The 26,787-nt window shown below is 40.0% G+C and overlaps 1 protein-coding gene across 2 annotated transcripts in view; it reads left to right on the top strand.

Moving 5' to 3' along the window:
- The window catches only part of TMEM132C (transmembrane protein 132C), a 428,959-nt gene that overhangs the window by 385,176 nt on the left and 16,996 nt on the right, over positions 1-26,787 (top strand). For both annotated transcript variants that reach the window (XM_075176818.1, XM_075176827.1), the window contains 2 exons: positions 24,836-25,041; positions 26,165-26,438. In XM_075176818.1, the coding sequence (XP_075032919.1) occupies positions 24,836-25,041; positions 26,165-26,438 (480 nt within the window). The remainder of the gene's footprint in view (positions 1-24,835; positions 25,042-26,164; positions 26,439-26,787) is intronic.

Raw genomic sequence — 26,787 nt, 5'->3', positions numbered from 1 at the left:
ATATTGTTCAGGACACTATATTTTAATAAGCTTCAAGGGGTGGAGATTGTGCATAGTATGAGGTATTCCCATAAATCCACAGAACCTTTGCAGCCATTCAAAATAGCGCTTACAAGGTTGCAATAATTGGCCCCTGTTCTTCTTTCAATGCAAAATCTTGGGGCACAATTCTTAGTGGATGCACATATTAATATGAACACACAAACCCTCTGTTCTCCGACTGTATTTGGGATGTTTACTGCAAACCATAATATATCGCACTTTACATTCTCTTGTATTTAGATTTTGTAGTACGGCAACACATTTCATTTACAATTTGCATTAGTTCTTAATGTATTTCCTTTTTTGCTGTGATTATGTGTACATACTTTCAGCTGTCCTTTCTCTCTCTATCGAGATTGAGGTAGCGATAAAGATAGCGAAAGAAATATATAATAAATACTGCAGAATAGTCGGAATTGCAGAATTGCAATACATGAATCCACCAAGTTCACATCATACATTGAAGGTGATTAAACCATTGGAATTTTCTTTGCATTTGTTATTAACTGATTTGATAGTTCTTAGTAGGTATATTTCTATGTATTGAGCAGGGTTGTTTAATGAGTTTAGTGGGCCTTTGTGTAAGAGTAGTGCTTGCCCTTCCCCTTCCCTCCTTTGTGACAGGGTGAATGGAGGGGAACATAAGTAACAAGGGAGAAAAGTTAGGGTATATGTTACATTGTCCTCTCCAATCTCCAATTATTACATATCCTTCCCCACAATTCTCCCTTTCTCATGCATATCCTGTTGCCACTCTGCTTACTACCTGCTGCAGTGTCATGTGGAGGAGGACTCTGGTAGTTACAGCAGCCCCCACCTATGCTCTAAACTCTAAGCTGCTCTACCCCCAAGCAGCCCAGGATGAACAACACCCACGTTTAATAAATAAATAGGCCTCTCTCCAACAACTAGATCTGCATAAAATTAGCCCCCACGTTTGATACACATATTGCATTAGTAGTCCATAATATATATATATATACACATACATATATATATATATATATATATATATATATATATATATATATTATATATATATATACAAGTTAACCCGTGCATGATACTCATGCATTTTTTTGTCAAATAATGTCAGTATACCAAATTTCAGGTCATTCGGATGAGCCCTTTCTGAGAAAATAGTTTTTTCCACAGACACACACACTAACACACGCCACTACACATGCAGGGGCGGATCTAGAAAATGTTTGTTCCCCGGGGGGATGTTAGGGCGGGGCGATTTAGGCCCCGCCCCCTTTCCGACTTCTGAGGCTGCCGGGGGCTGCACAGTATGTGCAGGTCCGCTCGGCAATGACAGTGTGCTGCCCGGCTGCTCTGATTGTGTTTAAAACACAGCAGCACACTGTCACTGCCAAACGGACCTGCACATACTGTGCAGCCGTCGGCAGCAAACCCCTGCTAGGGGGGGGGCGATTGCCTCGGTCGCACCACCCTGGATCCGCCACTGTACACATGTGTGTTCATGAGGTAAAATTACCTCACGAAAATGAGTTTGACCCCTTAACTCGTCAATAATGTCAGTATACCAAATTTCAGCCCTTTTTGAGGGGTTTTTTCCACACACACTAAGAATTTAGTAGGTCAGGTAACCCGTGCATGATACTGATGCATTCTAGTCAAATCAAGCTACTTAAGGTGTTAAAAACTCCCCACTGTCACCCCCGGCAACCACCAACCACTCCCAACTGTCACTTCTCCTTCAAGAAATATATAGGTCAGTGTATAACTCCGCCCAGCAGGTGGCGCTGCAGCTTGGTTTTTTTCCCCACACACACACAGACAGACAAACACACGCCACTAGCCATTTATATTATAGATAGATATATATATATATATATATATATATATATTTATATGAATTGAAAGGTATAGAGCCCTCATTAATCCCATCTTATATTAATATCCATACACATAGTAAAGGATTTAATATTCACTTAATGTCCCCAACAGCTGCTACATTGCTGAATAGTCTTCACATTATATTAATAGCCCTCTCTAATCCACACATTAAGCCCCCACTCACCCCCAAATTTAATTTATAACCCCATTCAGCCCCCACATTACATTGATAGCCCCCACTACATTAATACCACCACATTACATTACTGCTCGTCTAGCACATTTACCTGCTCTGCGGAGCTTCAATGATGTGGGAGGCAGACTCCTATATCTTTCTTCTGTGTGACCTCTACATATATTGGAAACCATTACCTTTCATACTAGTGCTGAGTGATGAAGAGGGGACTTGCTTATGCAGAGGTGAGGGAGGAGGGGGAGCAGGAGGATCAGGAGGGTGTCATAAGTCTAGTGGGGTTAGTGGAGTCCTGTACATCAACCTGGATTGCTGCTGGCAATGACAAAGGCACAGATTCTTATGAACCCTCGGTTCTTACCAGGGTTATTACCGCAATGGGTATGGGCTTCATTGCAGTTGGGTTCACATATCATGGCCCTCTGTCTTGCCTCCAGGTGTGGCATGCTTGTGAAAAGTACAGAAAGATAGGCCAGCAAACAGGGACTGGTACACTAGCATTCTGTGCAGAGGCCAAAATGTAATACAGAAAATCAGAACAAGCAGGTCCGAAGTAAACAGTATAGAATCAGAGCCAAATCAGCAAGCAGAAGAATAGTCTGGAATTTTAGAGGTAAATACACAGGATCAGTATATCAAGATGCAGGAAACACTTGAATGCTGAAGCAAAGGTTTGAGACAAATTTTCTGGTACAGGACTGTGCTCAGAGCAGGGTTTTATAGCAGGGCTGATTTAAGTTGAACGGGCAGAATATGACAGCCAATAATGTGACTGCCCCTTTAAATCAGTAACAGAGCTTTCGCCTGCTTCTATAGCAAGCAGCCTGCTCAAGAACCTGCCAGCTAGCTGGGGATTTGGAGGAGGAAGAGACCAGCAGCACTGATGCCAGGGAGGAGGAAGAAGGTAGCATCAACGAACCGCTAAGTTACTGCCAGAAGCCGGAGGGAAGGGGGGGGGGAGTTTTGAGCCAGCTGGACCAGGTAGAAGCAACAAATCAATCCCGTACCTCAACTGGCTCAGCACCCTCTCTATTAGCCTAGGCCTCCTGAGCCAGTCAAAACAGGGACTGATCCCTGCTGCTAGCAGCAGGAGATTTAATAAGGTGGCTAGTTCCTGCAGAGGGGACAGCAACCAGGAAAGACAACAATACCAAGACCAGCCCACTATAGGCCAGGGCCATTCAGACTAAAGTCCTAGCTACTGTTTCCAAGCCATGCTGGTCAACAACAACAACAACAAATCTTTATTAAAGAAAAAAAAGAATTAAGCAGGCACTGACTGATGAGCTTGCCCCATGGGTGCTGGTTGGTCATAGTCAAGTCAAGGGGCCAGAGCAGTGCCGTCCTGACTCTTGTGTGGGAAAGAATTCAATTAGCCGCAAAAGTGTCTCCAGAACGTCTGTGAGTCACTTAGTGGCAATGATTTGCCAGAAATCTCCACTCATTTTTTCTCGCCATATTGCCACCAACTGAATTCCCCCCATGCAACCATAATGAATACACCGTTATTGAAATGTATCCGGCAATATTACTTGATGCTTTTTTATATTTCCTTGTATTCCAGAAAATACATTCTACAATTTATTTTCATTACCACTGTACTATTACATAGTGCTCACGCTCCATGAGGAAAGCATTTTTGTGTAATACATTTTATTGCATTGACAATTACATTATATGGAGGTAGAGTTTAAATAGATTTCTTGTTCCTATAATGGTTATAGACTTTTCTTCTGCACCAAACTAGCTGATTTCAGTTGCAAAAGTATAGGCTGAAACAATCCCTGTATTGCTCTAAGTGAATTAATTGTGGCTTAAATAAAGAATTGTGTTTTATCTACACCACAAACCATTCATGTGTTATAACACAATGAAAATATTGTTATACAAAAGAAATGTCCATTTTTAAAACCTTGTTCTTTAAGCAGCCCATTACAGGCAACCATGCACTTGCTTGCAATGTAAATAGATTTGACAAATGAAGCATGCTCATCTGTGAATGACAATGATGGATAGAGCTGTGGAAGTATAAGAATACTGTATGTGACAAATTTCTATAACATTGTTTGATTGGCGACACAGGGAAACTGTCAGGTTCTGACAGAATAGTTTGTGCCCTCAAAGTTAACATCTTGTTAGTTACAGTACAGTAAATATCTGGTGTTAAAACGGAATGTGTATTTAAATGCCAAATGGAGATCTACATTGTTTGCATTGCAAAATCCAGAAACACAGAAAAACACAATTATTATTATTAAAACTGGTTAACTCTATTAATGCACTTTCCATTAAACTGTACTACATTTCACCCAATTCTCAGCATTATCGATAGTCAGAAAGGGGCACTTATAATTAGGGCTCCCATCATTTTAAAATCTACATCGTATTAGGCCCCAAATAATGTAAAACATTTATAGGGACCTATTCTCATTCTAGTCGTTTAAATGCACAAGGTGTCTGATTTATGAGAAAATAAACATTGGCTGTTAAACATTTGAATGAAATAAAGGGACTGACCTACTTATAAAGCACTTTCAATTGATCACACCAGGGTGTATTTTAATTTTAATAATATATTTATTCATGTCGTTATTACACGTGGCACTGTTGTGTGTTTGAAGCTTTTGTAAATTGTGAACAGTGTCCCTAGAAATGCTATTGGAACAACTGAACAGTGCAAAACATAATAATCAGGAACATCCCATCTGCACCTATTGTAGCTATTTTTAATATATTGCTTTAAAGTTTTAGCATTTTAGGACGGAGAAAAGATTGTAATCCCCGATCCTCCCCAATTCACCTATCATCCAGAACAAAACTATCCTTATTTACAAAAGCTCCCAATTTTCTGCTAAGATCAGTGCACAGTGATGTAAAATCCACTTGTAATGTTTTAGCAGATTTTGCTTGTTTGTGCTGCTTTACCCAAATGCTCTCTGCTGGTTCATAGATAAAGGATATAAAGGCTCTACACTGCCACCTGTTGTCCCAATATGGTACTACAATAGCACTAAAAGTATCTGGGTTGTTTGAACAAGACCACAACATGATGGGTGAGAGATTCTTTTTTTCAATAGCATTAGGGCCACCAAGAGTATTCTTCAGTCTGGTGCTGCCACTGACACTTCTTGTCCCCCTCCCTTGCAAATGCAGCCTGGGGGTGTGTGACTGCATGGACCCCCACTGCGCTGAAAGCTGTAGGCAAAAGTTCATGCTGCCTACACAGCCGAGAAGGTAGATTGCACAGACCAATGAGCTATTAGCTTAATAGGAAGCTATTGGCCTGACAGCCACTTTTCCCAGCCTTGAATGTGGCTCAGCTGGGGTAATTTGCCACCTCTCCAACCCCCTCCCAGCACCCTTGATAACAGCAAGGACAACCCTGCAGCTACCACGGCGGTTGGACTTACTTGCTTTCACATAGAAGCCTGGAATAAACAGGAGAGCACAGATATGGGAATAATAATCCCTCTTATACAGATGAACCATAAAGACAAAGAAAAGATCTTTACAAGCAAAAGACAGACCTACAGTTATGGACAAGACAATATTAAGGAGCAGTAGTTGTCAGGGACTATTTGAACTCAAGCAGGATTAGATCCCAGTTGCTGATAACCACTTCCTCTGGCACTAGGTAACACAATACCAAGATGACACGGGTTAAAATACTAAAAGTTCAGCCTTCATATAACTAGCCACAGTCACTCAGGAACGTAGCATAGCAGTAGTTCAATGCTAGATGGCAGCAGGTGGAACAGGACACAGCCAACTCAGGAACGGAGCACAGCAATAGTTCAATTATTGTAGGCTACAGCCATAGGTAGTACACAGAGGTACAACAGCAGCAGAGCTCTGTGTAATAGCAAGATGTCCAGGTGCACACAGACTACAGGTGTCAAAATAAGTTGTAGTTAAACCTTGCATAATCAGAATGGCAGACAGCTGGCAGCAGTAGTCAGTACAGAGCAGGATCAGGATACGGATAACTGTATTACTGGACACTAGTCTTAGAGACTCAATCATCTGACACAGGTATTCCCTTCACAACTGCACAGCATTATTGTTCATTAATGCGTTCAGATTAACCCTTGCTGTGTTTCTTTAGACACAGATCAGCTGCCAATGTGGAAAAGGTCTGTGAATCATAGTTCCTAGTAAGTCTCTTGTATTGCACTTTCTATATAACAAATGGTACTCTAGACCTCTGGGCCCAGCCGACACCAAGGTTGAAACAGTTTGTGACAATAGTATAATAGTGAAAGAGCAAACCACAGGAAGTCTCCTAGCAAAGGTCTACTAGGGAAGCACTAATTGGCACAAGACTTCACAGAGCAGTGTGCACACAATCCAAAATAAAGGGACAGTTGCATTCACCTACTTTTATTCTTAAAGCACAATGTGGACAACCACACCTTTGTCCACATTGCCCCTTCATTACTCCCCTCACCTTTATTTACCTCTAACAAATGGTTTTCCTATTTATACTCACTAACTCTAACATTCTTATTCTGTCGCCCCTTCCCCCCACCAAAAAAAAGGGTCACACACATTATAATCATTTTTCCTATCTTTCTCTCTCTCTCTCTCTGCTCCTGTTAGCTGGCGATATATCACCTAATCCAGGTCCCCTTCACTCCTCCCATACACATACAGCATATCACAACATTACCGAAATCCAGCAAACCTCAAACACATCACCTTTCTCCTGTCTCTTCCAAAGTCCTTTAAATCTGCCCTTTGGAATGCACATTCTGTTTTTAACAAACTTAACTCCATACAAGACCTCTTCCTCACAAACAACTTCAACCTTCTGACAGTAACGGAAACTCACCTGCAGTCGTTTCACATGGTGGCCTCCCTTTCACCTATACCTCCAGACATGGAGGCAGAAGAGGGAGTGGTGTTACATCTCACAGTGCATATTCACAGTTCTACCAAATGTCCCATATCTCACGTTCACATCTTTTCCAGTACAAGCTATTCAGATTTTTAACCCATTCTCTATGCATGTTGATGTGATCTATCAACCCCCTAGAACACACTAACAATTTCTTGAACATTTCACTGCATGGCTCCTTCACTTCTTATCTTCAGACATCCTCACCATCATCCTCGGTGATTTCAACATCCTCATTGTTAATCCACATTTCAATTCTGCTTCCAAACTACTCTCTCTAACCTCCTCTTTCAGCCTTTCCCAGTTGATTGAATCCTCTACTTATTGGGATGACCACTGCCTTGATTCTGTTTTCTCTATGCTCAGTTTCTGACTTCCTTAACACTCCTTTCCCCATCTTGGATCATCACCTTATCAGCTACACACTCACCACCAGTACTTTAACCTCTCTGCTGTCAAATGCTACCGTGCCTCCTTATACCTGAAGAAATCTTAACTCTATTAATCTTCAACAGTTTTCCACCTCTATGCAACACCTTCTCGCACCAAAATCTACTTTCTCCTCCCCTGATATGGCAGTAACTAATTTTCACCGAATCCTAGCAACAGTCCTTGATCAAGTGGTTCCAGTGAATATTCGTATTCCGCGTCAACTTCGATGTCAGCAGTGGAATAACACAAAATCTTCAAAAACTTTCTCATAATGCAGAAAGTCCACTGGCATAAATATTGTACCTCTAATGATTTCCTCACATACTGCTATCTACCACTCCTATCGAAATGGTCTGGACGCTGCTAAAAAAACATACTTCCAATCTCTCATCTGTGCTCAGGCTTCTAATTCCAAATGGGTTTTTAACACATTTAAATCCCTACTCAACCCTCCCACCCCAAACACTCCCACTTCTATTAGTGCCCACGACCTTCCTTCCTACTTCATGGACAAGATTTATAACATAGTAACATAGTAACATAGTTGATGAGGTTGAAAAAAGACCATCAAGTTCAACTTATTTTGAGTCTCCTGCGATCCCTCACTTATATTTGAAATTGATCTAGATTAAGCAACCACCAAATCCCTCCAGAACCAATATTGCAGTCCTATTTTTTCCCTGTATCCACTACTATCCTTCATTTTAATTAACGGTCATAACCTTGGATACACTTTTCCACTAAACATTTGTCTAACCCTTTCTTAAACATATCAAGATCCAACTTGAAATGGTATCATCTTCTTGACAAGTCCTTCCTAGCACCATCTGACGCCTTCTCTTCATTTGATCCCACAAATAAAGATGAAGTACCTACTCTCTTCTTATCTTCCTACTCTACCTCCTGTCCTTTTGGTCCTATTCCTTCACAAAATGGTAGATCTCTGTCTCCTGTGCTCATTCCACCTCTAACTAAAATGTAAATCTCTCTCCCTATACTGGTAGCTTTCCGTCATTATTCAAGCACTCAGTGGTTACTCCTATTCTGAAAAAAAAATCTGACCCATAACTCTCTCTTAAATTACCATCTGGGGGTAAATGTATCATACTCCGGTTTTGTGAACTCGCCGATTTCCGGCGACTTCACAAAACCGGAGTATGATACATTTACCCCCTGGTCTCTTAACTCCCATTGTCAAGAGAATTGCCTACATTCGCCTCACATGCTTTCTTTCTGCAAACAACCTATTGGATCCTTTTCAGTCAGGCTTTTGTTCTTAACACTCCACAGAAATTGCATTGACTAAGGTTGTCAATGATTTGATGCCTTTACTCTCTTCTAATTCTCCTAGATCTCTCTGCTGCATTTGACACTGTTGACCACTCTCTTCTCATGCAAATGCTACAAACCCTAGGTCTTCAAGACACTGTCCTATCCTGGTTCTTACCCTACCTATCTAATCACTCTTTCAGTGCTAATTTCTTTGGATCCACTTCTGATTTGCTTACCTTATCAGTTACACTACCACAAGGCTCAGTACTATGTCCTCTGTTGTCTTTAGCTATACCACTTCTCTTGGAAAACTAATAGGCTCCTTTGGATTTTAGTATCATCTCTATGTGGATGCTACCCATATTTATCTATCCAAACTTGATCTTTCACCGTCTGTGTTTTTTTACATTACTGACTATCTTTCTGCCAGTTCACCTTGGATGTCCTCTTGCTAACTCAAACTCAATCTTTCATCTTTCAAAGAGTTAATAATATTCCCCTTCTCCCTCCAACAGAAGTTACCAACCTGAGATTTCAAGCCTGCTGCTTAGGTCTGATCCTTAACTCAGACCTATCCTTTGTTCCTCACATCAATTCTATATTTAAATCATGCTACATACATCTAAAAAACATTTCCAGAATAAGCACATATCGCACACATCATCCCCCTAATTGACTTTTGCAATTCCCTCCTTACTGGTCTTCCCCGAATCAGACACTCACCCCTACATCTATTTTGCATGCAGCAGTTAGATCTATTTTCCTTACAAATCGTTCAACCAGTTTGTCAGGCTCTACAGTGGTTGCTTGTTTTTCACTGACTCCAATATAAAATACTTCTAACTGGCCTACTAAGGCCAACAACAAAACCGCACCAACATACATCTCCTCACTTGTCTAAAAATTTCTTCCAACTCGACACCTCTGTTCTGCTCCAGATCTACACACACTTTGTAGAATTCCCTCCCAAGCACAATAAGATGTTCGTCTAGTCTTCAGACCTTCAAGCCTTCTCTGAAAACCCACCTTTTCAGGCAAGCTTATAATATTCCTCAATTACCCGCTTAACGTTACTTTGTTACCCTATTACCACCCTTTACAAGGTTCACACTAGACAACAAGGTCTTCTTACCTCTCTGTGTCTGTAATCCCAGTATTATTTTATTACTGTGTTGTTCCCAATTGTAAAGTGCTATGGAATTTGCTGCTGCTATATAATTAAACGTTGATGATTATTCATCTAGGGAAAAGAATTACGAATTTTCTCTTCCTTGCTGAGGTGCTTAAGAGACCTGTAATCTATCTCTAAAAATTAAGGTATGTGGGCATGTCCGCAAGAAATATGTAAAATGTAGCTTTGATTAAATATTCTTTCTGATGTGATAATCTGTTTTATTATTGGGTTGTGACTTGATCCTCATCCGTTGATAGGCAGCTATGGTAGGATGTTTTCACCTCCCATGAATCTACCTCCAATGTAATGTAATGCTTCTCTTCCTATGCCAATTCAAAGTACAGACGCTCTTTTCTACAATTATTGTATTTTGCCCTCATATACTGTTCTGTACTATCTTGTAAGGGTCATGATATATAATAGCAATAATTCTGGAAACAGTACAGTGCAACCAACAGTTCATAGAGTATAAAATAACATTTTATTTTATACAAACACTTATAAGTTGAGAAATAGCCATAAATAAATGGGCTTGTGAAACTCTGTATTATTATTAGTTGTTGCAATTAAAGTGTTATCACTGTGTTCTGGCCTCTGCTTTCTTCCGTGTGTCTGGATGTAATTGCTGCTCTCATACAGCTTTTGATGAGAATAGCAGAGGTTGCCAGACACTGTACAATAACCTAAGCACCTGAAATGTTTCCCTTGTGCGCACTAAAGGACTGAGTGTCTCTTCAGTGACTCTTCTCCTTCCAGCACACAAGGAAAAATGATCTGGCTTCCATGAACCGTCTGTTGCAAAAATACATAACTTTTCAGACGGGCCAAGCTATAGAGCTTACAGCGATCTAAAAGCAGAATAGCTCAGATTAAAGAGTTTACAATTAGCACAGGACCAATTAAATCAGTGGCACGGCTTAGACTTGTGATTACCAACTTCTTTATCTACTAACCCCAAATAACTCACCATAGAGCTAAAATACAATGAGGGACATTTTTGAAATCTAGTACAAAGGAAAAAACTAATGTTATCCATAGCAACTCACTTCCGTTTTTTTTGCTTAAAAAAATTAAATACAACATTTGATTGGTTGCTATGGGGTCTGGGCATGGGTAAGTTTTCCTTTGCCATAACTTAAGAATACTGCAACACAAGCTTTATGACGGCTGTTATGTATTATTCATACTTGCCAACATTTGTTTTTGGGCTTCCGGGAGATGCCGACTGGGATGTGGGCGTGCAGGGGGCGGGGTGCCGAAATGGCGTTATTTTGGCCCCGCCCCCGCAACGTAATGACGCAAAACGCGGGGGCAGGGCCAAATGCTGCGATTCCGGGTGAATCGCTGCGTTTGAACCGAATTCTGCCCACTTCACTAGGAAGAATTTGCTCGCGAAATGCGGGAGTCTCCCGGACATTCCGGGAGAGTTGGCAAGTATGCTATTATTATTTACAGTAGTGCCACTGGGCCTCAGTGCAGGTCCCTTCCCCCAAGTGCACTTTACTAGATCCCACTTTATGCACTTTGCTACACTTGTACTAGTGACTAGAATACAAGTTAGATCCTATTATGATCACTAGTATACAACACACATGGGCACATTCATTTCATTAGTATACAATGCTGAGACCTGGGGCCTGATTCATTAAGGAAAGTATGGCAAGAAAATGAGTACGTTTTCTACTGGACAAAACCATGTTACAATGCGAAGGAGGCAAATTAGTTTGTTATTTTGCACATAAGTTAAATACTGGCTGTTTTTTTCATGTAGCACAGAAATACTTGATAGCTTTATTTTTACACTGAAATTTTAGTTGATCTAGGACATGCCCTACCCCAACTATAAATCAGTCCCCACATTTTAAATTCCCCTCCCTCTTCAATGCAACATGATTTTGCCAAGGTGCAAAGTTACTCACTTTTTTTGCTTTCCTTTCCTTAATGGTGCCTAGTGGACATAACTGAGTCCAGTCTGTTGGTTAGTGGACAAAGCTAAGTTATTGGGCAAAACTGTACAAAATTTACTTATCAAACTCAACTGCAAATAATCTCTCCTGAACCATTAAATTCATACCACAACCATTTGGGTTAGTAGTACAAACTACAAGAATTAAAGTTTAAACTTTAATTTGTTGGTTTATGTATGAAATTCATCAAAACTTTTTATTACAATGGTGCCCAGACTAACAAGTACTGACATTAGTTACAAAGTTATTGAGTTTGATACAAGTTTTACAGATTATCTTAATTTTAACTCCTGATTGTGTCATCCTTTTTCCATCTGTATATAATCATGTTCAAGATCAACCAATGTCCAACATACACTGAAATGTTTTATGGATAGTTTGTTTCCGTGCAGCAGTAGTGGAGAACGTATAAGCCAAGGTCTACTTAATATATTCTGTTATAACACAGGTCTGTTATGTACAAGCAATGGAATAAAAAAAACAAACCTCAAGAACCAATTGGCTCAGGGAATTTTCTCCCCAATCATTAAACTGAAATGACTTAAATCATATATGACCTACATACCGATCAGCTACATCCTAACCGTGGTTAATAAAACAATATGCAGTTTTCAGAATACAACAGAAAATACATGTCCTGGGTGACCTTGTGCACATGCCACTATTTTATTCAGGGACATTCTCCTGGTGGTTATTATGTTCTTTTTCTACTAGTAGATGTGGAACATAAAAATATAACGGTATGTGTGAGTTGTTACTGGCGTAGCCATTACAGGTTGTCTTGTTTATTCGTGTTAAATCTAGTTTATAAAATTACTTTGGAATGCTTTCTTTTTCCTACAAGTATTTTTTAATCTTTTGTTATTTAATGTTTAATGAAAAGCACTGGCGAAAACACAAAAAAACTGCAAGAGTTTTGAAATATGCCAATTTGTCTGTTTTATGGTATTGTCCCTCCTTCTAGAAGCCTTTATAAAACAGATTTAAGGCTTCATAAAAAACATAGAGAAATACATTAATGGGCAATCGATTCCAGGGAGCAGGCAGAAGAGAGGCTAAAGCTAATCTACAGCAATTTGAGTCCACCCTTGCATAAAATACTGATCTTACTTGCTGGGTGTAAAAAATGTGTGAGGGATATTTGAACCAAACCTCCTCCTGCTTCAAGTGACCACACTTTCTTCTGCTCAATATGATAATAACCATTTTATCTGCAAGACTTCCAAGTGCACAAGTTTTACTTACTACCACATATTTTATTCAGAGATGGAAATATAGTGGTTTTATGTACAAATATCTCTCAAGCTTACTATACTGTATGTATTATCAAACGTCACTGGGACATAAAATATAATAACAATAATCAAACCATTAAGGGTCATTTACAAAAATCTGCAGACCTGCAATGCTTCTTTATATGGACGTCCACCTTGAGGTCTTTGGAAGCACCCCCATAAAATGAATCCGTGCCTAGTTTTACCATTTTTGCCACGTTTTACATATTTCTGTAAAATGTGCATAGTGGAAACAGTAAAAATGTCACATCAAAGTCCAACCTACTTCCACTTTAGGACTATCCCGTTATTAATTTAAGCTGCTCACTTTAGCCTCATTAATGTCTTAAATAAATCATGAGGGGGAGGGGACAATGGGACTTTATGTATCTCTTTTGAGTACTTCCCTTCCAGCTTTTTATGACATTGGTCAAAGTGCACCTATAGATGTTATGCAGAAGTGCACCTGAAAGGTGCAAATTACATCCTGTAAAATCATTTATGCTAAGAGATAAAGGGCTAGAGTTACTAAACTGCGGGTTTGAAAAAGTGGGGATGTTGCCTATAGCAACCAATCAGATTCTAGCTGTCATTTTGTAGAAAGCACTAAATAAATGAAAGCTAGAATCTGATTGGTTGCTATAGGCAACATCCCCACTTTTTCAAACCCGCAGCTTAGTAAATCTAGCCCAAAGGCTCTGTGCCTTCTCCACCTTTTTCGCATTGAAATAATCTCACCCTGCGAATTGTTTCTGCACAGTACAATTGTAGGTCTGAACTTGTGCCTAATTTGCATTTAGTAAGGAATTCCCCCGATTTTCCCAACTCCTCCCATTGGCTGGTGCAAACATTTGCACCCCCATAGATGTTGCCATTTTGGCCACCAAATCCATGTGCTTCCCCATGATCAGGTATGATTGTGCAAAAGGTGACATAGGAACTTTTGCAGTTCAAAAATTACCTTTATTGTCATATTATGTACTCTTAAATGTATTAAAACACAAAGTAAAAATGCCAGGCTTCAGGGATCCATTTGCTGCAAGAGCCTTGTTTATGATGCCTGCTCATTAAAGAAAAGTCACGATTTGTTTTAGAACACAATAATCAGCAGTAAAACAGTCAACTTTCCTGAACCAGTTCCAAATAGAAAGATGTAAATTTTTCACCAGACGGTTTGCAAAATGTTCCAAAATCTTGATTTTTGGTAAACTGACTACCAAACTTTTCACACCACTGATTTGGTGGTGGGTAGAGATGATTAGATAGATTTGGCAAGGTTCAAAGTCTAACTGACTCTGGATAGTTTAGGGTCTACAAATATAGGATTGTTACAGCTATGAGCAAGTAAAAGATATATTGTCATTCTTCATGTAGCAACTGAGTATCCATGAATATTTTCCTTGATTTTAGTAAAGGTTCATTTGAAAGTAACCTTGTTGGTTTTAACTTGTTTTTGTGTTTTTCATTTTATGCTTATGGTGAATTGTATATTGATTAGAAGACCTCATAACTAGTTTACATTTTGGACTAGCGATTGGTCATGGTGACTCTTTACCCTATCCCAACCTCCTGCTTTGAAACTTGAACGAGAGGAATGTTTGATCTACCCTGGGAACAGTGAGTGTGGACAGAGGGAGGGGGTAACAACTTTAGGTCTGTTTAATCTTGTATTCAATCTTTACAAAATAGAGTGGCTAGCCATAACTAGATTGGTGTCTGTCCCTTATGCTGAAATACATTATCAGGAAAAATATATTCCAAATCACCCAAATTAATCAAATACTTTGTATTTCCCTCCTAACATTCATTAAGAAGCAAATAAGCTTTAACATAAGTGATGCTTTTTCTTCTTAGATCAATTTTAAATATCAACCAGTTAAATGTATGTTCAATGTAATATTACCCAACATTTTATGATACCTGTCCTATAAGCAAGTATTTTATACTACGGATCATGTAAATGTAATTGTGCAAAATTTTGTAAGCAAGTCGCTTACAGATTAAACATACATTGCTTGAACAGACTAAATATAAATGTTATATTTATATTTTGTTAGTCACATTTCATATGTCTGCATGAAGCTCTATAAATTTGAATATGTATGAGTGTTAATGATCAAATGAACATTCTGGGCCTAATTCATGTTTGAGCATAAGTTCCTTTGTGTGCCGAATCTTGCATGAAATAGCTCTGAGCGTACTCAGAAACAGATCTTACGCCAATGAAGGCAATTTCTTGCAATTCACACCTGAACGCAAATGTTTCTTACGACTGCCTGCGACTTGAAGGTCAGAACTGGGAAGAAAGGGGCAGTTGAACTTAGGAAATGTACACCAAATGCGTGCTGAGGCCATACCAACGTAGATACAGACAATTCATGTCCTGTGTTTCTCTTACACCTTTTTTAGCCCTATCGTTTGCACCAGCTATTGGGCAGATGAAAGTGCCGACTGATAGGGATGACTGTCACGGCATTGTCTTTGTAATAAAATCTACATGTATGCGTGCCACTAGATAGAAAAGAACATTTGTGTGAGGATCCCACCCTTAGCTGGGATGGAAGTTACCCTCTGTGGGATTCAACTCACTCGGGAAAACCAGGATATATCCAAAATAAGACTTTATTACGACAGCACAACACCACAAGACGTTCACAAGTTACAGGGTAAATGGTAGCACGTATCCTCCAGCAGCCTCCTGCAGTCAGCACTCCAAAGTCATAATCTCTGTCCCTTTCAGGGTCTTATCCTCCCACAATATTACCACTACCGTTTAGCAAAACAGTTATGGTGTCTCCTAGCCTGGGTTACTAGCTCACACCAACCCTGTCCTGGTAGGGTTCCCTCCAGCGGCACCACAGTGCCTGGCCCAGAGTCCTTTTCACTGATGTCTTCTACACCAGGATCCTCCAAACTAGCCTCGCTCCCCTGGCATTCTCCTCCCCTATATTATTTTCTCTGTACCCAGGAAGTAGGGTCAAATGTTTCAAAACTCCCCTTTACAGAAGGGGCCTCCCAGTCAACAATTTAGCTGCTAGACATACTGTCCCTGTTACCTTGATTAGACAATAGAATGGCTTGACTCAATTAGCTGTTTTGGCTGGATACACTACACATGGGGTTACAATAGTACATCAAGGAATGACACTGCACGCTTACATGGAACAATAAGACTTTTGACACATTATATCAGCAGGGTTACACAATATAAGTCTGTGATAACTTTTGATACAATTACATTTATATTGACACATATTGACACATACAATACACATTTGAGACAAATGGTAATTACATTAGCTAGCACAAGCAAAATGACTGCTGTTGTTCTGATATTTTCACACAGTATGGCAATATTGTTTCTATTTATACTACATACAATATCACAGGTAATAGTATGGGCAAAATGTATCCAAATAACATGAAATAATAATACACATAATACACCAATGCTCTGGTGTATATACTTAGACTGGGCCAAGGATTAAAAAGTACAATAAACCGTGAGAAACGGGTGATGATAACATAGTTCTCAGTCCAGTAGCACCCCGTTTCCTCACATTCCTCCCCTACTTTTTAAACTTGAGCCCCAGTCTCTTCTGCAGACACTACTGCAGGTTTTATGTGGTCTCCCACGAGATGAACCAATTTCCTGCTGGGCTGTGCGCAGCCTCCAGCGTTCACTTGCTGCACCTTGTTATATTCTTGTAGCCGCCAGCACCTATCAATTCCCAGAACCTCTGCGGGAAGTCTCGGTCTCCTGCTCCAGTAGCTACTCTGAGCCCTGCTGTCTAAGAGCCTTACTGACTGCCTTTCCCTGGTTGTCTGGGGTCCTGTCTGGCTATGCCTCCCCCTTCCCCAGTTCCCTTCTGCACTGGGATTATTCATTTTCGCAGCCTGCGTCCACTTATGGACTGGCTTCTTGCAGGAATCCTGCTGCACACTATCTCCTACAGGGACTACTGAGAGTAACATCACGCAGTCATCAATGTCCTGCTTTCTATGCTGCCTTCTCCCCTCCTGTGTCCGAATGTCACTGTTGCAGCCCTGCCCTAACATATTCTTGCAGTCTGCACAGTTGGTTATGTAGCGGTCTACATCCCTCGCTAAACCTAACCACATGAACTGCTGTCTGAGCCTGGCACGTGTTCTCCTTTTTCCTCGGTGATCAGTACCCCCTTCCCCATGGGCCTGAGCTATAAACCGATCCCGATATTCGGGTGGGACTACCAACCCGTACTTATGATTTGGGCTGGACACCGTATACAGTAACCCATCCAACCAAGCACAATTCTCTACCACCCCAGTCTTATACGACATATCTGCTACGCATCCCTTCTAGATCTGGATCTAGTAGCTGGGCTTCTTGCAGTCTAGATTTATCCTCCTCCCCCAGGACTAACCACCCCTCAGGATGGTCTTGGCTACTCACCCTCAGAGGCCCGGAGAGGGTAAAGAGAGGTTGCTGATACCCGTTAGTTACTGGCGTGTAGAAGTGGTTGTTCTTCCTCTGCCTGGGGCTCACCTTTCTATGGGCTTTTCCAACAAAATAATTGCTGAGGTCTTGCCCCAAATCATTGCCCAAAATCACCTCATTGGACATTCCTGCCATAACTCCAACTTCCACCAGGTTGTTACAATGGCCCCAATGCAACTGGACTTGGGCTGTTGGAATCTCTGCCCATTGTCCATCCTCCATCCTAATTTTAAAGTACTTGTTGGGGATAATTCTTCTGGAATCCACCAACTCGGGGCGTACCAGGGTGATGGCTGCCCCACAGTCTCTAAATCCTTGGGCTTTTCTGCCATCCACCCATACAGGTTTCAAGTGCCTGTAAAGGCGTCCTCCTGTTGTTTGCCTCATGTCAGCCACAGCATTGCAAGTGGCCTTTACCCCCCTCGCCTCTGGCGCATCAGGGTGGTAGTGTTTGTTTTTCCGGGGGTGGCTCCTGCCAACAACCCACGTGGGTGGTAATTGGTCTAATTGACCTCCTTTCCTGGGACACTGCTGTTGAAGATGTCCCCAGTATCCACATCGAAGGCACCACTTCCCGCCTTGTCCCAAGTGTGGTATTGCTTGTCCTTGGCTGCTGGGTCACCTTTGGCTTTCACTCTGCCCCTTTTCTGCTTTATCCCAGGACTGTGGGTTACACTTTGCCACCCAATCCTGAAGGCTGGGAAATATCTCAGTCAGCCCTGCTTTTACCAGCTCAAGTCCTTTTCTCCGGATCCACTGACTAAGGACGTGCTGCAGCTCTTGACGAAGCTGACCATAGTCATAGCTTCCACTGTGCACTGCAGACTGGCCTGGGGTGGGGGATGTTTGTATTGTAGCTGCAATCTCCTGAATCCCTACTGGCTGCTCCTGGACCTCATACAACTCCTTGGCTTTCAGGATTTCTGCAACATAAGTCCCAACTTGGGTGCCTTCCACTGCTGGGACCTCTGCTATTTTCATCCTGCCCGCATTATCGAGTAGGCACAGGTCCCATTTGCATTATTTTTCCACTAGTTGTGGCCTGAGGTCATCCTGTGTAGTAGCAATTTCCCTTGTCTGGCATAATCCCCGGAGTTCACCCAGTTTTAGGGAGTTATACTTGATCATGTCTCACGTTTCTTGCAACTCCTCCGATAGGCTTCCTTTGGGTGCTGTGTAGCCCGTGCTGTGCTGTACAAACAAGGCTCTTGGACCGCAACCGCTTGCGTCCTTTGCAGCCTTCCCGGTTCTTGTGACACCGGGCCAAGTGATCCCACTGCTGCCACCAAATGTGAGGATACCACCCTTAGCTGGGATGGAAGTTACCCTCTGTGGGATTCAACTCACTCGGGTAAACCAGGATATATCCAAAATAAGACTTTATTACGACAGCACAACACCACAAAACGTTCACAAGTTACAGGGTAAAAGGTAGCACGTATCCTCCAGCAGCCTCCTGCAGTCAGCACTCCAAAGTCATAATCTCTGTCCCTTTCAGGGTCTTATCCTCCCGCAATATTACCACTACCGTTTAGCAAAACAGTTATGGTGTCTCCTAGCCTGGGTTACTAGCTCACACCAACCCTGTCCTGGTAGGGTTCCCTCCAGCGGCACCACAGTGCCTGGCCCAGAGTCCTTTTCACTGATGTCTTCTACACCAGGATCCTCCAAACTAGCCTCGCTCCCCTGGCATTCTCCTCCCCTATATTATTTTCTCTGTACCCAGGAAGTAGGGTCAAATGTCTCAAAACTCCCCTTTACAGAAGGGGCCTCCCAGTCAACAATTTAGCTGCTAGACATACTGTCCCTGTTACCTTGATTAGACAATAGAATGGCTTGACTCAATTAGCTGTTTTGACTGGATACACTACACATGGGGTTACAATAGTACATCAAGGAATGACACTGCACGCTTACATGGAACAATAAGACTTTTGACACATTATATCAGCAGGGTTACACAATATAAGTCTGTGATAACTTTTGATACAATTACATTTATATTGACACATATTGATACATTTCCCCATGCTATTTCAACCAGTATATTACTGTGGAGGCACATTACATATGAGTAGAAGTTCTAACCTCATTACCTCTCAGGTTATCTGTTGACCTAGCTAATTAACATGGGCTGCCAGCTAGTTAACTCAGACATTGTTCTGATTACAAACCTCTTCTCAGCTGCACCCCATACAATACACATTTGAGACAAATGGTAATTACATTAGCTAGCACAAGCAAAATGACTGCTGTTGTTCTGATATTTTCACACAGTATGGCAATATTGTTTCTATTTATACTACATACAATATCACAGGTAATAGTATGGGCAAAATGTATCCAAATAACATGAAATAATAATACACATAATACACCAATGCTCTGGTGTATATACTTAGACTGGGCCAAGGATTAAAAAGTACAATAAACCGTGAGAAACGGGTGATGATTACATAGTTCTCAGTCCAGTAGCACCCCGTTTCCTCACAATTTGTATGCAAGTAAGAGAGACTATAAAAATGCCTTCTATATATAGTACACATTAGAAACATCCTGATTTATGTATTTATTGTTATTGTATATATACATATATATTTTAATGATTTTAGTTGTTTTTGATAATAGTTTGTTTTTGTATGCGTTCTGATAGGACTTTACATTGCACATATACATCTGCATATCCTACACTCTGTTCGGTCTGTCTGCATATGGCAAGTAACGTTTATGCAGAGCGTACTTATACCCAGATTCATATGAGAATGTATTGAGATCCATTTGCATTTGAATACGGTCAGAACTATGCTCAAATTGAATGGTCGTTTTTTAAACACCAGTTACCTGCAGGTTGCCTCCGACCATGAATCAGGCCCTCCATGTACTGGTATACTCAGTGTGCTCCGGAGAATCTTGCTCTTGAATTATCAGATTGTAGGAAGTTTACCAGGTTAAAGCAATGGCAACCATATCAGATTACAGCAGCCCACAGGACAGTCCCATCAACAGTTAATATCCATTATTCTTATAGTATAGACAAGGAGGGGCACAGTCTTGCATAAGCGAATAATACTATTAATACTAGATTTTTTTTAAATTCCAAATGACCTGTGATTTTTAAATATTGTCTGATTTTCAAGGTGCTAAATACCTGTGTCCACTTGATTACATATTGCAGACAGATGTGACATAAATTCAGTACAGTCTTTTGTTGAATGATGAATCATTCACAGGAACTCTATACATAATTATACACTTGTACTTATTTGTTGCTTAACATTGTACTCCATCACAGAAGAGCAATGACTATGGCCAGAGAACAATTAGGTTTATTTCTGTATAGTTAAAAGAGTAATGGGTTACTCCAAATAGCATTTTCCCAGCAGCCTCACTATGTCCTATGTAATATAATTTAGATAGTATCAATGTTTTGCGACAGACTTGTGAATGTTCTGGTCTGAACATCACATCACATTTGAAACTGTTGAAAACTTCACTCCTATAAAAGGTTGGACAGACTCCCCGAGGGATAGGTAAATTGTCATTCAGGGACACCTTTGTAGACAAGTACTGTATTTCTTCACAGATAAGAATTGAGGATTGTTTCTCTCTTAAATTATACAGTTGTGTGTTCTCCCTACATTTTTATTAAAAAATGTATCAGTCTGAGTTTTACATCTATCAGCTGATAAATTGTGGCAGTTGTTTTTCCTATAAAATGTCACATTTGGAACTGACAGAGGTGTTAGCACTGAATTCTTACATATATCTGTATCTTCAGGCTGCAGTGTCCTATTTCGATTTCCGTTTTAATTTGTTGGATATTCCATATGTTAATGTTGACAGTAAAAATGACTAACACATTATGGTATTTACCATTGCTGGTATATTGTAACATGTGTTATATGTAACATATACTGTAAATAGGAGTTTTCCTCCCTGTCTGACTGTAATTTGATTGCAGAAGGATGACACAGGTCTCCTGCAGTCATTGTAGCATGGGGACTGATTGGGTAGAAACTATAGGGATTAGGAATGCTTCTTCTCCCTCTCCTGCCCCTATTTCACTGTCAGTCCCTGCACTACAGCACTACTGACTGCAGGGCATTGTGGGACATAAGGCTTGGCAGAAAAGGGAAGAACACCGATGCCTCTAAATTATATTGTGTTATTACTTCTGTTTGGGACTAATGATGTCTCTAGCAGTGTTGGAATGTGTAACTGTTAGTGAAGACAAAACACATTTGGATATAAGGATCACCTCATACAAGCAGCCTGTTTTGTTTTAAATTAAAACTTATTCATACAAGTAATATAAACATACTGGGCCTGATTTATATTTGGACGTAAGTCCGTTTGCATGTCGTATCTTGCATAGAATAGGTCTTTCGGAAATGAGCCTTACGCCAATTAACACAATTGCTTGCAATTCATGTCCGAAGTCAAATGACACTTATGACAGCCTGCAACTTGAAGGGCGGAACAAGGGTAGGAAGGATGGACTAGGGCAATGTACAATAAGGGCATGCGTGGGGATGCTGACGCAGATGAGGATGATTCAAGTGCTTTGTTTCATAAGTACACATGTTTTCAGACCTATCACCTGCACCAGCTACAGAGCAGGTGTAAGTGCCGGCTGATAGTGATGATGGACAAGCATAGTCTTCGTATGGAAAACTACATGTATGCATGCCAGTAACTAGCACAGAACATGTGTATGCAAGTACGATAGACCATAAAAATGCAATGTATATATAGTACACATTAAGAACATCTTGATTTATTTATTTAATGAAAAAAAGTATACATTTAAAAAAATCATTTTTATTAATGATTATACTGTTTAGAGTTGTTCATTTATTTTATAAAATAATTGTTTTTGTATGTGTTCTGATGGGACCTTACATTGCACATGCTTGTATGTGTACTGCTCTCTGTTCTGTTAACATATGGTGAGTACTGTGTAGGCAGAGTGTACTCATACCAAGATTCAAATCGAAATGCATCTGTATGTAGACCTGTACCTTACACAGTTAATCCTCACATAGTCCAGTCTTATTTATGTAGGAAGAATTGTTTGCATGTTTGCCAAATATGGATATCCGTGATCATATTAACAAATGCCACAAAACACGTGTTCAGATATTTATCAAAGGGAACTAAGTCCAAAGAAGTTGAATAGGTAATATTTGGCACTTTATAGTTACGGAGCTACATCTGTTATATAGCTCCCTCTCTCCCCTTAATTATGTTCTTAGATGTGAATCGACTACGTTGCAGGAAACTAAATCCACCTTTAAAGTCTCTCCAAACTTTGCATCTTCCGAGTTCAGCTCACTGACCCAGCAACCAATGCTCATATTTAGTAACACACTGTGTGCTGTTATATTCTCTGGCATAGGCCAAAAGTTACACACTTCTGTTTTCTAAAGATAAATCTGTCCTGCATATACAGTATGATAAATGACATACTGCTTTGAATTAAGACATATTCCCTGGGTGATGAGGTTCTTCACAGAGGAAAAAGGGCTATGTATTTTTAGTGTCAATACGCAAGAACTAACTGAACAAAAGAGCAGCTTTCATATCTCACTGCAGCGTTTTGTTCTAGAGGTGAAGCTCTTGTCAGAAAGTTGTGGTGATTGGCTGTCCACCTCTAATGCTGGTTCTCTGCTCTGATGCAAAGTAGAACTCATTAGAAATTCAACAGAGAAATACTGGAAGTGTCTTTGTTTGCATAACATACCAGGAGCCCCATAAATAATGTGCTGGCTTGCAGACACACTTCAGGATCTCGCTACTGACATGGGAAACAATTGCATTTCCTCTGGTGTCTTTAGTGTTAGAGAGACTTTCATTAAAATGTTGCACTTTCTATTGTGCTGCTGTCTAACATTGGACTACACTATCACTTTGTTCTTTAACGATCGTATTGATGTATGTATCCATCAATTCAACGCAAATAGACATAACAAAAAGACTACGGGTGTAACTAGAAATTACTTTGCTCCATAATACAATTATGATGGGTCTTCTGAAAACAGAAATCAAGATGTCATGAGCACAAACGCTGAGATCTGCTCATTCCAGATAACCAAGTCCGCAAAAAAAGTAACTGATGAATGAGTCCTACCTAGCAGTGGAAAAGTAACTAATTATTGCACCTCACTTGTGTTACATATTTCAAACAAGTAGGTGTTAGTTTTAGATGGCGAAAGTCTGTAGCAATATGCCTTAATTAATTCCAATGTACAATGGAGATTCTGGGAATTACATCCCACATTCACAAATGATACAGTGATGTTAATCATGTCACCTATGGAAACAATATAACTGAAAGAGCCTTTTGGCAGCTATGACACATTTTTTTTAACAAACATATAAATAGCATTAAATGTGTTATATTAATATGTGTTCAGAAAAAGGAAACTAGTCTAATTATGCCTGTAGTCTGTGCAAAGGTAAGTGAGTGAGCGTTCTGCAGGCAGTGTGGCTAGGGATCTCCTTCACAAAGCACTGACAAGTGTAATAAACCAATTAGAGGAAGAGCTGGGCAGCTATTCTTCTTCCTCCATTCTAGCAGATCACTTTCTCCTAAATCCACATATACTGTTCCTCACATTCTCCCGGAGTTACCCTTCACTCCTCTCTGACAGGTGAGTCTTCCTCCAGTGTCTGACATTGCTAGGACACACTACCATTAGCAGGACCTGACTACTTCCTGTGCAAGGGAGATTTGTCAGGCTTAAAAATACAACAGTGAGTCATCCAGTCTGTTTTAAGGTAGGGGACCATAGCAAAAAGGAATTTGACATTAAAATGTACTATACAGATCCTTTATAAGACTGTGCGGACACATGCACACACTGCCCCTCAGAGGTGCGCAGTCTGGAAGTGAAAGTGTTAAAACCTTAGACTAAACCCTGCTTTTTGAAATCACTCTTCAGTCCAACCCTGCATTAAGGATATCTTTTCTCTCACAATAAAAATATCAACAGAATGCTGCATGATATATACAATTTGAATATTGTACAAAGAATGTTCACTCACAAATGGAATATTGTATTGTAACTATTTATCCAGAGCATCTGACACCGTATCAAGTTTGATGCATGAAATGTACTATTTTCAGATTGTTGCAAAAACACAGAACCTTGAATTATAAATCAATACAGTACAGAATATAGATATACAGATGTACAAAGACTGCTTATTACTGTCAACCCTCTGAATGCTTCTTTGTTGTTCAGGTTTCAGAGAGATGTGACTATGTTTATGTCAACGGGAAGGAAATGAAGGGCATGGTTGGTGTGATGGTGAACTTCACATACCAGTATCTGAGTGCACCTCTGCAGATTACTATCTGGGTTCCTCGACTGCCTCTCCAGATAGATATCTCTGACACTGAACTCAGTCAAATCAAAGGATGGCGAGTGCCCATTATTTCCAACAGGAGGTTGGTCTGTCTTTTTTATAAGATTCCATTGGATTCCATTGAGGATGGAAATATATAGTAAACATAATTGCTGGTGTGAATGCCACACACATCAATATACTTTTTACAGTAATAGGGCAGGTAGAGTATCATAAAAGCACATATCCATTGATTATTGTTATCTTGTACTGGTAGCATGCATTTTCTTTATTTATATATGTCTTCATGGAAACTGTTATGGTAAATCCATTGAGTGTATGTATATTTATATAAATAAATATATATATATATATATATATATATATATATATATATATATATATATATATGGGATAATGCCCCAACTACTGTGAAATATAAGGATATATGAAGTCACCGAGGACTTCCATGACCATGTGTTAAGCCCATAGATCTACTGCTTTTATACATGTAACTGAACCCGAAATGACTTCTATTATCCTCATAGCTCACAGTAGGCTGTGCGCTATTCCTTATAATGGCCTATATGAGTATTACTTTTATGACTAATAAATGAAACAATTTAAATTACCATTGTATTACATTATACTTAGTTGTTCAATTATGTATTTCAAAGTGTTTGACCATAAAAAGGAAAAATGCCAGCATAACACACAATTCTATCTTTTGAGGTCATTATTCTGTTACAGGATGCTGCATGGGGAGAGGCTGGTGAGGGGATTGGATTCAGGGTTGATACTGAGTGTTTCTGGTGATCTGTGCAATGTCTGACTGAGAAAGGTGAAAGAAAACAATGAGGAAAACAGAGCTGTTTCTACCTCTAATGCAGTGTTGGCTAACCAGTGACACTCCAGGTGTTGTGAAACTACAAGTCCCAGCATACCCTTCCAGCAATACGCTGCTATATATTGGCAAAGCATGCTGGGACTTGTAGTTTCACAACACCTGGAGTGTCACAGGTTAGCCAACACTGCTCTAATGTATAATAAAATCATTTGCAATAATAAAAACCTAAAGACCTAAATGTAAAAAATATTTCATGAGCCATATTTATTAAAAATAATCAATTTCAGTGTTTCTATAGAAGTACATACAGGAGAACAATGATGTATAATGTATATATTAAAAATCTAGCATAGCATCCACTTTTTTTCCTACTTTTCAGACCAACAAGAGACAGTGATGATGACGATGAAGATGAGCGCAGAGGAAGAGGTTGCTCCCTCCAATATCAGCATGCAATGGTCCGGGTCCTCACTCAGTTTGTAGCTGAAGAACCTAACCCCCTTGGACACCTTGTGTTTTTGCTTGGCTCTGATTGGCAGTTTGATGTGACAGACTTGGTGACAGACTTCATGAAACTCGAAGAGCCACATATAGCAAAGCTGCAAGATGGAAGACTCCTTATTGGGCGAGAGGTTGGAATGACCACAGTACAAGTATGTAAATTATAGTTAAAAATCATAAATCAAGTATGTAAATTGGAAATAACATGTAGTATACCGGTAGTAAAAGCCTTATTGAAACTTAGGAAATGGTGGACTTTTTGGGCCTGAGTCATTAAGGAGAGCAAAGCATAAAAAAAGGAGTATCATTTACACCTGGGCAAAACCATGTTGCATTGGAGGGGGAGGTAAATTTAAAATATGGGGACAGATTTATAGTTGGGGTAGGGCATGTCCTAGATCAACATTAAATTTCAGTGTAATAATAAAGGTATTACGTTTTTGTGTGTTAGATAAAAAAACAGCCAGTATTTAACTTATTCACAAAATAATAAACTAATTT

This window comes from Mixophyes fleayi, chromosome 1, assembly GCF_038048845.1.
Source record: "Mixophyes fleayi isolate aMixFle1 chromosome 1, aMixFle1.hap1, whole genome shotgun sequence".
NCBI classification, from domain to species: domain Eukaryota; kingdom Metazoa; phylum Chordata; class Amphibia; order Anura; family Limnodynastidae; genus Mixophyes; species Mixophyes fleayi.
The sequence above is the reverse complement of the archived record's forward strand: the minus strand, read 5'-3'. Positions and strand labels throughout refer to the sequence as shown.